At 40.2% G+C, this 13,596-nt stretch overlaps 1 protein-coding gene across 11 annotated transcripts in view; it reads left to right on the top strand.

The window, feature by feature from the left end:
- Positions 1-13,596, top strand: part of Vps13d (vacuolar protein sorting 13 homolog D) — a 246,848-nt gene that overhangs the window by 64,700 nt on the left and 168,552 nt on the right. For all 11 annotated transcript variants that reach the window (XM_074081332.1, XM_074081327.1, XM_074081326.1 and 8 more), the window contains 7 exons: positions 739-910; positions 1,049-1,161; positions 3,380-3,592; positions 7,105-7,367; positions 8,533-8,666; positions 11,803-11,958; positions 13,071-13,281. In XM_074081332.1, the coding sequence (XP_073937433.1) occupies positions 739-910; positions 1,049-1,161; positions 3,380-3,592; positions 7,105-7,367; positions 8,533-8,666; positions 11,803-11,958; positions 13,071-13,281 (1,262 nt within the window). The remainder of the gene's footprint in view (positions 1-738; positions 911-1,048; positions 1,162-3,379; positions 3,593-7,104; positions 7,368-8,532; positions 8,667-11,802; positions 11,959-13,070; positions 13,282-13,596) is intronic.

Genomic DNA, 13,596 nt, shown 5'->3' with positions numbered 1-13,596 from the left:
ATCACCAGCCCCCAAATAGTTTTTTTTTAAATTCCTCTTCCACCTTAAATCCTAACCTCTACTTTATACATCCAAAGTATAATATCTGTAGGATCCAAGATGCCCACTTCACCCTTGGGAGGATAGAGGGAGCGCTTTAGTGTTGGTACGAGTTACGTCTGTCCCCTTAGTCCTGGACATCCTCAGATTACTGCTATCCATTCCAGCTTTGTTGAGTAACCTTTTCAGATTTTATCCTCCTTAATGTCGCATCCGGGCTCTGTATGAAACACTTACTTCTTCTTTTAGTTTCCATGGAATCTGAAGGGTTAAGAGCTTGGCATCTTGTCTTCATTCCCCAACTGTGAGATTTCAGCTGTTTCTGAGACTCATGAGGTTAGCTAGTGTGTGTGTATACATGTTTTTCTTTGTTTTTGGTGCTAGGGATTGAACCCAGGGCCTTATACATGCTAGGCATGTGCTCTACCACCAAGCTACTCTCCCAGTCCATTTAGCTCATATTAGATTTAAGGATTTTCTCTATGTATATTTGAGAGAAAAGGGTCTTTTTGTAGTTGAAGCCTGACATTCCTTGCTTTGTTTGGAAATACATGAATTTTTATTTTTTTGTCGTTGAAAGTTAGAAGCCAACTGTTGATAATGTAGATGGGTACATTTTAGTTCTTATATTTCGGTGTGAGCTATGTCAATGTTAAGTTAGTGAGTTGTTTCTAAAAGTGACCTTCTTCTTTTTCATAGAGAAATAAGTCATACTGTTCCAGACATATCTATCCGTGGCAATCTCTCTTCAGTCCACTGTTCCCTGGATCTGTATAAATATAAGCTGATCCGAGGCTTATTGGAGAATAACCTTGGAGAGCCTGTAGAGGAGTTTATGCGGCCTTACGATTTACAAGATCCTAGAATTCACGTGAGTGAGACCTCATGTTCTTCTGTGTCTGAGACCCTGGAGAAAGGTGGAACAAAAGTACATTAGATTTCTGACCTATGAACCTGTTTTTAGACTGAGATCGCCAACTGTTAATTGATCAACCTTTTCCTTTTGCAGACTGTTCTGAGTGGAGAAGTGTACACTTGCATGTGCTTCCTCATTGATATGGTTAATGTAAGTCTGGAGCTCAAAGATCCAAAAGGAAAAGAAGGTGCTGGGTCCCTGGCCAGGTACGTGCATGCTTTCAATAAGCACAGAGTGGAGACGACGCAGGGGGATGGTCCGCATCTGATGAGGGCTGCAAGTGCTTTTTGGTTGGTTGGTTTTTAAATTTTTTTTTTTTTGGTGCTGAGGATAAAGCCCAAGTCTTACCTATGCTAAACATGCATTCTTGCACCGAGTTACACCCTAGCCCCAAGAATACTCTCTTATAAGTTTAAATTCATTGCCCTGTTAGCCAAGACAGGTTAGGTTATACTGTAGTAGCAGTCAGCCCCAGATACCTGTGTCTTAAAATAGCTAAGGTGTGTTTGTCCCTCAAGCTAGGTGACTGTGGGTGTCAGGCAGCTTTGCTCCTGTACTCACTTAGGGTGACAGAGCATTTGTTTTGTTTTGTTCTTTTGTTTCAAGATGTAGTCTTGCTCTGTTGCCCAGGCTGGCCTTGAACTCATGGGCTTAGCAAGTAATTGTCCCACCTCAACCTCTTAAGTAGCTGGGACTACAGGTATGCTCCTGTGTCTGGCTGTCAGAGCATTTTGATATGCCAGAGAGAAAAGCCCTTGAATGATCTGAGATGGCAAATCCGTGCTCTGGTGTACCTCCTGGAGCTTGAATGTGGCCCCACCAGCACGAAGGAGGTGAGAGGATCATCCTGCTGTCTGCTTAGCTCTGGGAACAGTGATGCTAGTGACTGCCTCATGGGTTAACATGTTAAAAGTTGGGGAATTTCACATCAAAAGATTGAATTTCAGCTTCTTTTGAAAAATTGGAGCTTTATCAACTCAAGGCCCTGATTTTTCTCAGAAACATGCAGAAGCTGAGTGTAGCAGTTGCTCCCTTTAATGGGCCTGCACTCACTTGGCAGTTCACTTTCTGTGCCACTGTTCAGTCAGTGTACATGTATGAATTTGTGGTTACTGGGGTGGAACTTTAAAGACGTGTTATATTTTCACACTTGATAATCTTTCTTTTGATCTCTTAATAACCCTGTAGGGTAGGGCGGCTATTATTCCTATTTTACAGAGAGAATTTTTTGTTTGTTTTGTTTTTTTGAGATTGGGTCTTGATATGTAGCCCAGTATGACCTTGAACTTTCCATCCTCCTGCCTCAGTCTCCCAAGTGCTGGAATTACATGTGAGTGCTTTCATACCAGCCAGAGAGAATTTTTGAGGTCCTATGTCATGTGACTGGAAACATGGCTCCATATTTGACAACAGGAATCAGGCTAATAATATCCTGCTCAAGTGCTCTATCTTCTAGCTTGTCTTTCTGCCGAAGGTCTGCCATGGCCTGCACCTGCCTCAGCTGAAGAGAGCATGCTATAGTAAAGCTGGGGTCCCAGACTGACGTTCTTGTGAGCTAGTACTTTTTTCCATGCCTGGCTATGTCCTTAGTTTTTCTCAGTATAGAATACTTGTGTATGTGTTATCACAATGGTACCAAGTACCATTGTGGCTTTCAGTTACTAAAACAAGAAAGTCAGTTCCACATACATTTCCTGTTGGTGGATCAGTTGGATTTTTCTCTGTGTGAAGAGTATTATGTGTTCTAGTTGTTCTCAGTAAAACTAACTGACCTTTTTTCTTTTTTGTTTTTTGATGGTGCTAGGGACTTGAACTCAGGGATTTGCACTTGCAAAGCAGGCACACTACTGTTTGAGCCACACCTCCAGTCCGTTTTGCTTTGGTTATTTTGGAGATGAGGTCTCTCGAACTGTTTGCCTGGGCTGGCCTTGAACCTTGATCCTCCTGATTTCAGCCTCCCAAATAGCTTGGATTCTAGGCATGAGCCCCTGGTGCCCAGCTTTAAACTAATTGCTCTTATACAGAAATTTGGGCAGACTTTGGAGAGAGAGAAGCCCCCAGGCAAGCTAGAAGGGATCCTTGACACCTGCCAGATATATTTCAATTATACAGCCTTTTTAGACTTCTGATGGGAAATGAGAATGATAATGAATTGAGACTATAATAAATTTGTGATGTTGTTATTCCTCATGAAGTCCCTATGGACAAGACCATCTCTTTGGAATTGGGGAAGTAAGAGATGAAGCAGTGCCACTAGATCCATTTTGAGTGGTCTGTTAACAAATCTAATGCTGGGTCTCAGAATGAAAGCTGCTCTTTTTCCTACAACTTAGATATGTTGATAATTTTGCTCTTGTTATCTTGAACTTACATAATTTTATAAAATAGGATTATATTTAACACTTTGCTTGCTTTCCCTTTTAGATTCGACTTTAAGAAATGTAAACTGCTCTATGAGAGCTTTTCCAACCAAACCAAGTCCATTAACTTGGTTTCCCATTCTATGATGGCTTTTGATACCCGGTATGCTGGACAGAAGACCAGCCCTGGCCTGACTAATGTATTCAACTGTATCTTTCAACCTTCTAAGAACAGTAGCAGTACCCAGGGGTCCATTCAGATTGAACTTCATTTCAGGTAGTGGAGCCTGACCCCAACTCTGCTTTTCTTAATGGAGACATTTCCTTTTGTGGCCAGAGGGCCAAGTCCATGGTGGCTTTAGAATATCAGAGAATCAAGGAATCACTAAGGAGATAAACAATGCAATGTGCGTATTTGCATGTTGTTCCTGAACTCTTGTAGTTTCACTTATTGGCCAAAAGATGTCTCTGTTGCCTTAAAAACAAAAGTTTAGAATTGAACCTCCTTGTAAAATCAACTTCCTTGTAAGCTTTAATTTGTTAAGTGAACTGGGGAAGGAAGAAATTATGATGGTTTAAGGAAAAAAACAAAAACAAAACTTTTGGTTTATCTTGAAAGGAAAGATGTTTTGATTTGAATAGTATTATCTATTCAGGTCTTGCTGACTCACTTCTCCATGTGTAAAGAGTTTTTACCTTTTTGAATTAAATTATGTTTTTTCTCTGATATTGTGAGAGGCAGCCTTGTGTGTGCAAAGAACTTGTATCTTGGAATTAGACAGACCTTGGTTCAAAAACATCAATCTTCCTTTTTCTAACTGTGTATCCTAGGACAAATTGTTTAGCTTCTTTGAGACTCAATTTCCTCTTATTAAAACAAAACCAAAAAACTCTGCTTACCTCATTGGGTCAAGGTAAGTATTAAAATAATTCTGGCATATTGCTTGGCACAGATAGTAGCTGTTGTTATTATTATTATTACTGATGGAGCTTGCACTATTTTGTGATACACTATGTGAGATTTTATGATTGATCATAGACCTGAAAATTAAAAAAGTAGGTCTGATCTATAGAAGTCCTTCAATAAAAATCCAAAGGGAGCCCTTCAGAACAAATGTCAGTTTCATTCTATTAGTACTTAATGTCACCAGATACATTGTAAGCATAAACCATTAACTAGCAAGGCAAGGAAGAACTTCATATTTAGCCAAAAAAAAAAAAAAAAAAAAAAAGAAAAATAACCATCAAGATTACTCTTGTTTTTTTATATGTCTGCAATTTCAGTGTGCTGTTCAGATTTCCTCAGAGTTTAGGCTTTTATTTGGAGGGAGAGGCCATGGTCTTTCCACATGCCATGTGTAGCGGAGGAGACGTTTAAACTTTTGTACAACGTTTATCTACAAGTTGAGCAGTAGGAAGATTAGTGGCTTCTTGCTGGACCCTGCCATAAGCCAGGCACTTCACCTATTGTTACTTGAATTCTCAGAGAGAGTCTGCAAAGTGGATGGGCGGCTTTTTTTTCCCATTTTATAGATGTAGAGATAGATACCTGGAGATGGGTTGAGTGACTGTTATAAGGTCCCACAGCTCAGAAGTCCAGTGATTAGAACTCAAACCTGATTCTTTGACTTTAAAGCCTTCTATTCTTCAGGTCCCCAGCAGTCTGCTCCTTGGCTGATTGCAGTCATGTGAGATGGAGGCTGTGCTTACCCCCCCCCTTTGTTTGAAGATGTTTGTTGGAACTAGACTTGCACGTATTTGGTCCATTTGCAAAGACAACTTTTCCGGTTTTCTTTATTATTACTGATCTTGAGTTCCTAAATTATCAACTAGTTGTCCCCCTTCGTATATACAAGGAATCTTGAAATAATATTCTATTCATATACTTAAGGTAATAATTTCTTGGAGTCAAATAATAAAATATTAGCTTGGCTCTTCCTAACAGAAGTACCATTGTTAGTGAGAGAAGTAAACTGTTCTCTCGATTGGAACTTTGAACGCTTTCCGTGCCTCAAGAAGAATTACTCTTCTGTTGGGATTTTGTGTGTCAAATATAAATCACTTCACAGTGTTTAAAGGCTTGAAATATTTTCCAGAAAAGGGATCTGACACGCTGTGACTTTCTAGTTAGTGCCGAATGCTGACAATTGATGTTCAAGATGGGGTGGAAAAAGTTTACTGAGGGCAACATTTTTCCTCCATGACAAAAGGATAGTGTCACAGATTGACAAATGCTTTGTTGTAAGGAGATGTGCATCATGATACCCTTTTCTAGAGACAGAGACCTGAGTTGAGGAGAAAGGAGAGACTGGAGAAACCAGCCTTAGAAGTAGCTCCAAGTCAACCTTTCCCAAAATAGTGCAGGGACCAGGTATGTGCGATAGCCAGAGCCCAGAATTGGCCCCTCTTTTGGGTTTACAGAACCAAGTTCAATCCATAAAACCTGTTCGAACTGTCCCTAGTCCATGCTTTGTCTGTCCTACCCACCTCTGCCATCAAGTATACTAATAGGGCCTGGGTAAAACCCCTGAGTGCACCAAAGTTTGAAGCCAGGCCTGAGAGTCCTTGTTGGGTTTTCACCTAAGTATAAAATAAGTCTTGTCCAACTCTGTCTTTAGGGTGCTTGCGGAATTGACTCATCACAATTGTCATCTTACTTGTTTTCCTTCTCAGGATAAATGATCTGGGCTCTCAGTTTCAGCTAGACAAACCATCTAGTACTAGTATGTGAACTTGGTCTTTACAATGAAGTGATCCTAGATGCCAAAGAGTTCCTCAGTGATCTTAAAACTGCCTCTAGGGAAGGAAGCTGACATTTATCTAATACCTTCTATGTGCTGGGTGCATTCTTTCTTTATTGATAGTCCTTATTTTGTAAGTGAGGGAAGCAGGAGGTGTAAGTGACTGAACTTAGGATTACCTAACTTGTGAGTGACAGTGTCTAAGTCTGCATCTTTAACTTTAAAGACACTCTTTTCCCACTGCACTAGCATTTCTCAGCCTCTGCACTACAGGTTGACTGCTCCTTATTTAAAATGCTTGGGGCCAGAGTGTTTCAGAATTTGGATTTTTTTTCAGATTTTGTATTATGTGCATGACTTTGCCAATTAAATATCCCTAATCCAAAAATCCAAAATCTAGAATGTGCTCGGTTCAGATTTTGGACCATGTTGAATATTTGGATTAGGGATGTTCACTCTTTGTTCACTTTTTGGGTCAGGCAATCCCTCATTGTGGGGCCATCTTGTGGATTGTGGGATGGTGGGCAGTGTCCCTGCCTCTGCCCACCAGATGCCAACAACAGCTCCTTAGTTTTGACAACAAAAATGTCTCCAGATACTGCCAGATGTCTCTTGGGGAATCGTGTTAGTTGACACCACTGGACTGTATTACTTTCTTATCACATACTTCTTGATTTAAAAAAACACTAACTTTTGGAAAGCATACACTGCATGTGTTCTTAAACTAGTGTTCAGAGTTTACTGATGCATGAAGCTGTTGGTATTAAATATTGGAATAGAGCCAGGTGATGTCCCTTTAGTCCCAGCTGCTCAGGAGGCTGAGGCCAGAGTTGCTTGAGCCCAGGAGTTTGAGGCCAGCCTGGACAACACAGGGAGACCCTCTCTCAAAACAACAACAACAACAACAACAAAAAACCCAACAACAATAAAAACTGGAATATCATCTGTCAAAACTGAATAATATATTAGGAAGTTTTTGAAATTCTGTGCTTCTTTTTCTGATTTTGTGTATGTATATACATTTGTGTGTGTGTCTTCTTTCTTGTAGATCTACAAAGGATTCCTCCTGTTTCACAGTAGTTCTCAACAATCTCCGTGTGTTTCTCATATTTGACTGGCTACTATTGGTCCATGATTTTCTCCACACTCCCAGTGACATTAGGAAACAAAATGTTACTCCTTCTCGACACCATAACTCCAGCAGTGAATCTGCTATAGTTCCCAAAACTGTTAAGAGTGGAGTAGTTACCAAGCGGTCTTCCCTTCCTGTGTCCAATGAAAGGCTGCTGGAGGTCAAGGTCAACGTAACAGGTGACTATCTATAGGTGTAATTCACTGATATTTAGTTTGGATGTGAGCTTTGTACCTGTTTTACAGAGTGATGTGTGTCTGTCCTCTCACTTCTAGACATGAGCACTTACACATTTGCATTTTTAGAGACCAAAGTGTTGAGGTTCTTGACCTTCATTTTCAGGTGTGAGCTGCCTGGCCCCCTCAAGGCTAGTGGGTCTCATTTACCTGTCCTTTACCTGCCTAATGCATGTTCCTAGTCTGAACACCTGCCTGGGCATCTTCTCTCCTAATGTGAGATCTGGTTTTAATTTTCTGTTCAATCTTTAGGGCCCCAACAGATGGGCCTTACTGATTCTAGGCAAATTGGGTATGTGAAAAAAAGAATCTCAGTTTTGAAGGTAAATAAGGTAGAGGATTGTTATTTTCCTTCTCAAAAGAGTATTTTTCTTGAAGATGGATGTGGTAGGGTTTTCATTATCTAGTGGGTTCTTCTAGTGCATCTCTATGTTACATGTTTGTGTATTTATTTTTAGGTTTGTGATACCCCTACCTGCTTGGCAGTAGTTTTGATGAAGGTGGTTAATACAGTGCATCTGAAGTGGGTTCAGTTACAAAAGCTTAGATTGTACATGGTTTTTATGAGTACACAGTGTAAAACAGAGTGAGTTTGCTAGATACAAACGAGCAGGAAGCTGGCTGCATCTATTGATGTAAAAAAATCTTGACACAAATTGATCTACGTTTTTTGTGGACCATTTGAATAGCTACAGGGAAGCTGTTATAGTGCCTTATGCTGCCTGAACAAATGTTATTATATGAATCTACTTCTTGGGATTTTAAATCAGTTCCATGTCTTGGAGAAAGGATGCTTTTCTTAACTTCTGCGCAGTTGTTAGGCCTCTCAGGATGACTGGGATGCAGTTTTTCTACCTTAAATGTATGCTCAAGAGAGAAACTGCACCCCACTCTTTTCTGTTGGTATAGCACCCTGTTGGATCAGCTGTACTTGGCCAGATACAGAGTTCATTTGGGATGACAGTGAGGCAGAATGTTGACAGACATTCTGGAGAACAAAACACCGGTCAGTGCTCTCACTTGGTGGAAATTCACTGCTTCCTTCTCAACAGCCTGCTGTTTTTCGGCTTTCTAGTTTTGCCTTGATTGATGATGCTGTCCTTTCCAGGTACAGAATTTGTGGTCGTTGAAGATGTGTCCTGCTTTGATACCAATGCCATTATTCTGAAAGGCACCACAGTGCTCACCTACAAACCACGCTTTGTTGATCGTCCCTTCTCAGGAAGTTTGTTTGGCATCGAGGTAAGAAGTCTGTGTGTTGATCACAACCCTGTGTGTTGGACTCATGAGAGAAGCATCTGGAAAAGAATTTGCCTCCTAACCTCTTACTGGGGCAAATAACTCGTGGAATTGGAGGACTCTTGCTCTCTCTTGGCCTCTCCTTTACTTTCTCCTCACTTCTGCTAGGTTACTCCACTGTGTGAATACAGTCCTCCAGTGCCAGACTGTGAACATGCATGGGGATTTTTTTTTTTTTTTCTTGTACTCCTTCCCTTCCTAAGGAAGTTCATGGAGACTCCTTTAGTCATTCCCATTAAGCACCTTGTTGAATCTTTGGTTCTATAGGTCTACTCCCTGGCAAGCCTGCTGAGGTAAGGCATTGGTCCTCATTGCCCCTTATCCCCTTTTCCCCCCAGTGAGTGCTGTTCTGTGAAGTGCCAGGGATTTGGGATAATGGAGACCTGTTTAGAAAATGTGTTAAGGATTTGATGTATTACCCATTCAGGAATCTCTGATCTATAAAAGGGCAGCTCATGTGTGACCTAAAGGACCAGGTCTCTAACAGTGATGCAGTCTCATGAAGGAGGTAATCTGCACCAGTGTGGCATTTACAGCCTGAAAATTTCATTATGCAACATTAAGCAAAAACTGCTCTGTCTTGTTTTACGCCATGGGTTGTGGGGTCATCATGGGAAACATGGCAGATTGTTGTCTCTATCATGTGTTCTCAATTAACTGATCACAGCTTACATTCCTCTCATTATAAGGTTAGACTATTTGGTCAGGGTTCTTTTGCTCTTATGATTGAGTTTGTTGTTGTTGTTTTTTTCGTTATTCTTGCAGTGCTGGGGATCAAACTTAGGGTCTCATACATTCTATACTATGGTTCTACCACTCAGCTGTATCTCCAGCCTTAAAAATGAATGATTTGTGCCTTATTTTTTATATTGGTATTGCTTAGGCACTGAATGAATAAAACTCATTTTCAGTGTCAGGTACTTTTTTGGGTTCAAAAATAAAACATGGAGATTTCACATTTTGACCACTTGTTTCTGTAATGAAAAGAAAGCTCAGTTTGAGAGCAAAGAGCTACATGCTGGGGTAAAGTGAGTTGATCATGAAATTGTAATTTGTCTGCTTGCCAAGCCACCACAATACCAGCTTTGAGTGGAAAATCTTGGTGATTGATTAATGAACTGTCAGGTACAATTGGGTTTTGTGTAGCAGAAGCCCCCGAAGGAAAAAGGAAAATGAAACTTTTCTGTTCCAAAGTCTTAGAAAAACTATGTGGCAAAATATTTGAGATTCCTGGAAACTCTTCTGATCTTGTTTTTCGGCAGCACAACTGAATGTGAATTCTAAGACCTCCTTGATACATCATTCGGGGAGAATTTATTATGTATAATGAGTTAGTTTTGAATATGACAGAGGACCTTGGTGTCGTGTGTTTTTTGGTAGCTCTAGGAAATGCCCCCAGCACGGAGGCTTGATGGGGCAGGGGCCCAAGTAAATGATCTCCTTTTCCCTGTGCTCCTCTAAAATACACAACATTATTTGGTTCTTGAATGAGCGCTCTCCTCACTTCTTGTGTCTCTGCACAAATATACTTATTTTGTAGCATGATAGAACATTTCAGACATATACAAAGTAGATTGAATAATGTAATAAATCCCTGAGTACCTATCACACATCTGTAATAATAAATGTCTTTTTAATTATGAAATTATGAAATTCCTATACATAATTTCTATTGACATTTTGGTGTGGTTTTTTCTTTTTAAAGAAAATCATACTGTAACATTATTATTATTGTTATTATTATTATTTTGAGACAGGATTTTGCCATATACCTTACCTCAGGTTGGCCTCAAATCGAGATCCTTCTGCCTTAGTCTCCTGAGTGCTGGGATTGCAGATTTGTGCCACTACTCCTGTCTTTGTAAGATTATTGTGATTAGGCTGTGTTTTCACATCATCTGTTGTTAACTGTCTTCCTACATTCTATATGACTTTTTAGCTGCCTTTTTTCTCTCTGATTTACTGGCTAATGAAATAGAATAAAGTGTCTAAGAATAGATAGAACTATGTTTAAAAAAATAATTCAGGCCTGGTGTGGTGGCACAAGCCTGTTAAAGCACTCGGGAGACTGAAGGAGGAGGATCAAGAGTTCAAAGCCAGCCTGGACTGCTATAGTGATTTTGAGGTAGCCTAAGCTACATGGGGAGACCCTGTCTCAAAAAACAAACAAAAACAACAGCAAAAATTCCATATGATGAATGACATTGTGCGTCCTCTCTGGGCTTGTGAGAATTATATGAATTAATACATGTCATGATGTTTAGAAAACCACCGGCACTTGTTCAGCATGCATTGTCTGTTATTTTTATTTCAATTCAAGTGAGAAAAGACTAGCGTACCTAGTAAGGGGTCTTTGCATAATTTGCTGTCCATCTTGAGGTAATGAGATACTCTACCTTATATTTAAGTAAAAATACATTTCATATCAATGAAAGAGGTACATGAAAGAAACCAAACTAGAAGCACATGACAAGAATATTTGAAGGAAGAAATTTAATTGACTAATTTTAGCCAAAACTGAGCCTTTTAACGCTGCCCAGAAAACCTCGACCCAATAAGGAAACCACAACAGAATTTTGAAGAGGAAACAAGATGGGGAGGAAGACAGAGAGGTAGCTGGGACCCAGCTCTGGACCCCGCCATCCAGGCCTGGTCAGGAACCCTGCTGGGACCCACTAGTTGTTAAATGGCTGCAGTGTTCCATTGAGTAGATGTGATATAACCTTGGTTGCTCTTAATTGCTTTAATTATTAAAAAATGGTCCAGTGAAATTTGATATATTCTGCATTATTTCCTTAGGCTAGTTCCTAGAGAGAAGTAGATGATTGGGTCAAAGAGGATGTGATCTTTAAGCCTTTTGGGATGAATTGCTAGCTGCCTTTTCCTATGGGTGATCCACTGTTCATGTCTTGGCAGCAGGTGAGAGTCTGCCTTACCCTTCATGGGATTTGTTTCAGCAAGTGTTACGGGTCTTGCAATAACACAAGGCTGATTGTTCCTGAGGTGGCCTCTTGGTGCCGAAGCTTAGCACCTTTCTAAGTCAGACAGTAATCTTTGCCCTTTGCATTTCATTGCCTAGGTGTTTTCGTGCCGACTAGGGAATGAGCATGATACCGCTCTTTCAATTGTTGATCCAGTACAAATTCAAGTGGAACTGGTGGGGAATTCTTCTTACCAGAATAGTTCCGGATTGATGGATGCATTTAATAGTGAAGATTTTCCACCTGTCCTAGAGGTAATGAAGAAAGCTCTCTGTACCACATGGGTATAACTTCAAATACTTCCTTTGCAGGCACTCTTGGTTACTCTGGGTCCAGCACCATTTTAGTTTTTAAAACAGGTACAGCATAAATATGATATTGTCCAGGATCTTGTAGTCAGGGAGGATAAGAGGGCTTTTAGTTGTCTGGTATTATGTTAAAGTTCTATGAAGTTTATAGGAGGCAGAACTCAACACAGGCAAGAATATTCTTTGTGGTGGAGCATAAGGTTTGGGGAGTCTGGTGGAAGGGCAGGGTGTAAATTGTCAGAGAGGAGAGGGAGAACATTGCAAGTCATGAACCAAGTCAGGGTGGAAGCAAAGGAAGGTCTGACTGGGACCAGAGATGTGCAGGGAGGTGAAGAAGATTGAAGGTGAACAGGGAAGGCTTAAGAATTTGCTATTCTATTTCTTTTTAGGAGGGCAATAATTAATTAATGTATTTGAATCACAGGAGATTGAAAGAGAAAAGTCATGTTGCTTTTCTCTCTTAGTGGTACTTCACAGAAAAAAAAAAGTGAATAAGTAATGCCCCCCTGGTGCACATTCACCCCTTGGTCCAGTTACCTCCTCAGAGGGTCTGCTGCCTTCACCGGTGGAGCTATAAGACTGAATTTCAGGAAATGCTAGTGGAAAACTTGGCTCATATAAGGCGGTGTTTGAAGAAAGAAGAGATCAGTTTTGTCAGTTTGTGTCAGAGATTTAAAACATTAAATAGGTCCATGTAAAATGGATTAAGAAAATGTTGCTAAGAGGTAGCCCTGCCTTTTCTGGAGCTGTTCGGTTATCTCGTGCTTTGACTGTGAATCCATGAATGGATCTGTGTGGGGAGCACCCTGTGGCTCTAGTAACCATTCTAGCTTAGTACTTTCTGTTTGGTATACTTTTTGACCGTTTCACCTTATAGCGGAGGCATCAGAATCTTGTGGGTATTTGCTTAATTTCAAGATCTTTTCAATCTTTAAATGAAAATTTGTTATAGTATTGGTTAGACTTTTAGAAGTTGAAATAGGAATTATGTCTGTATGAGGTGTAGTGCACAATCAAGTATGATTTAAAAAAGCTAACTATCTTTTAAATGTTACTAGATTCAGTTGCAAGCCCTGGATATCAGACTCTCCTATAATGATGTTCAGCTCTTTCTTGCCATTGCAAAATCCATCCCAGAGCAAGCTAATGCTGCAGTGCCGGACTCAGCGGCCTTGGAAGCTGACTGTGTCCTCAGTTACCCACCAGGAGCATCTCGTGTGGGAGAGGAAATCAGAGAAGGGAGAAGACATGCCTTAGATCCTGTTTTGGGTAGGTGTCTACCTATAAAATTCCTCAGTCTTCCTAATAAAGCTCCTTCTTTTTAGCTTTTTAAATTTTGTTTTGTATAATTCACTTGCTCAGCTTGAGTTGAATTATTTGTCGTTAAGTAGGTAAATCGTAAGTATGATTCTTTTTAAATTTAAAAACAAAACCCCAAACCAACTGCTCTAGCCTGCACTGGTCTTCCTGTTATAATCCCTTCCAGAGTTGTATGGCTACTACTCGAGTTTAGTTTTACATTGAAAGTTTTCCTTCAGAGTTATGTGGATAGTATTAAATTTTAGTCTTATAGTCTTATACCTT

This window comes from Castor canadensis, chromosome 7 (genome assembly GCF_047511655.1).
Source record: "Castor canadensis chromosome 7, mCasCan1.hap1v2, whole genome shotgun sequence".
NCBI classification, from domain to species: domain Eukaryota; kingdom Metazoa; phylum Chordata; class Mammalia; order Rodentia; family Castoridae; genus Castor; species Castor canadensis.
The sequence above is the reverse complement of the archived record's forward strand: the minus strand, read 5'-3'. Positions and strand labels throughout refer to the sequence as shown.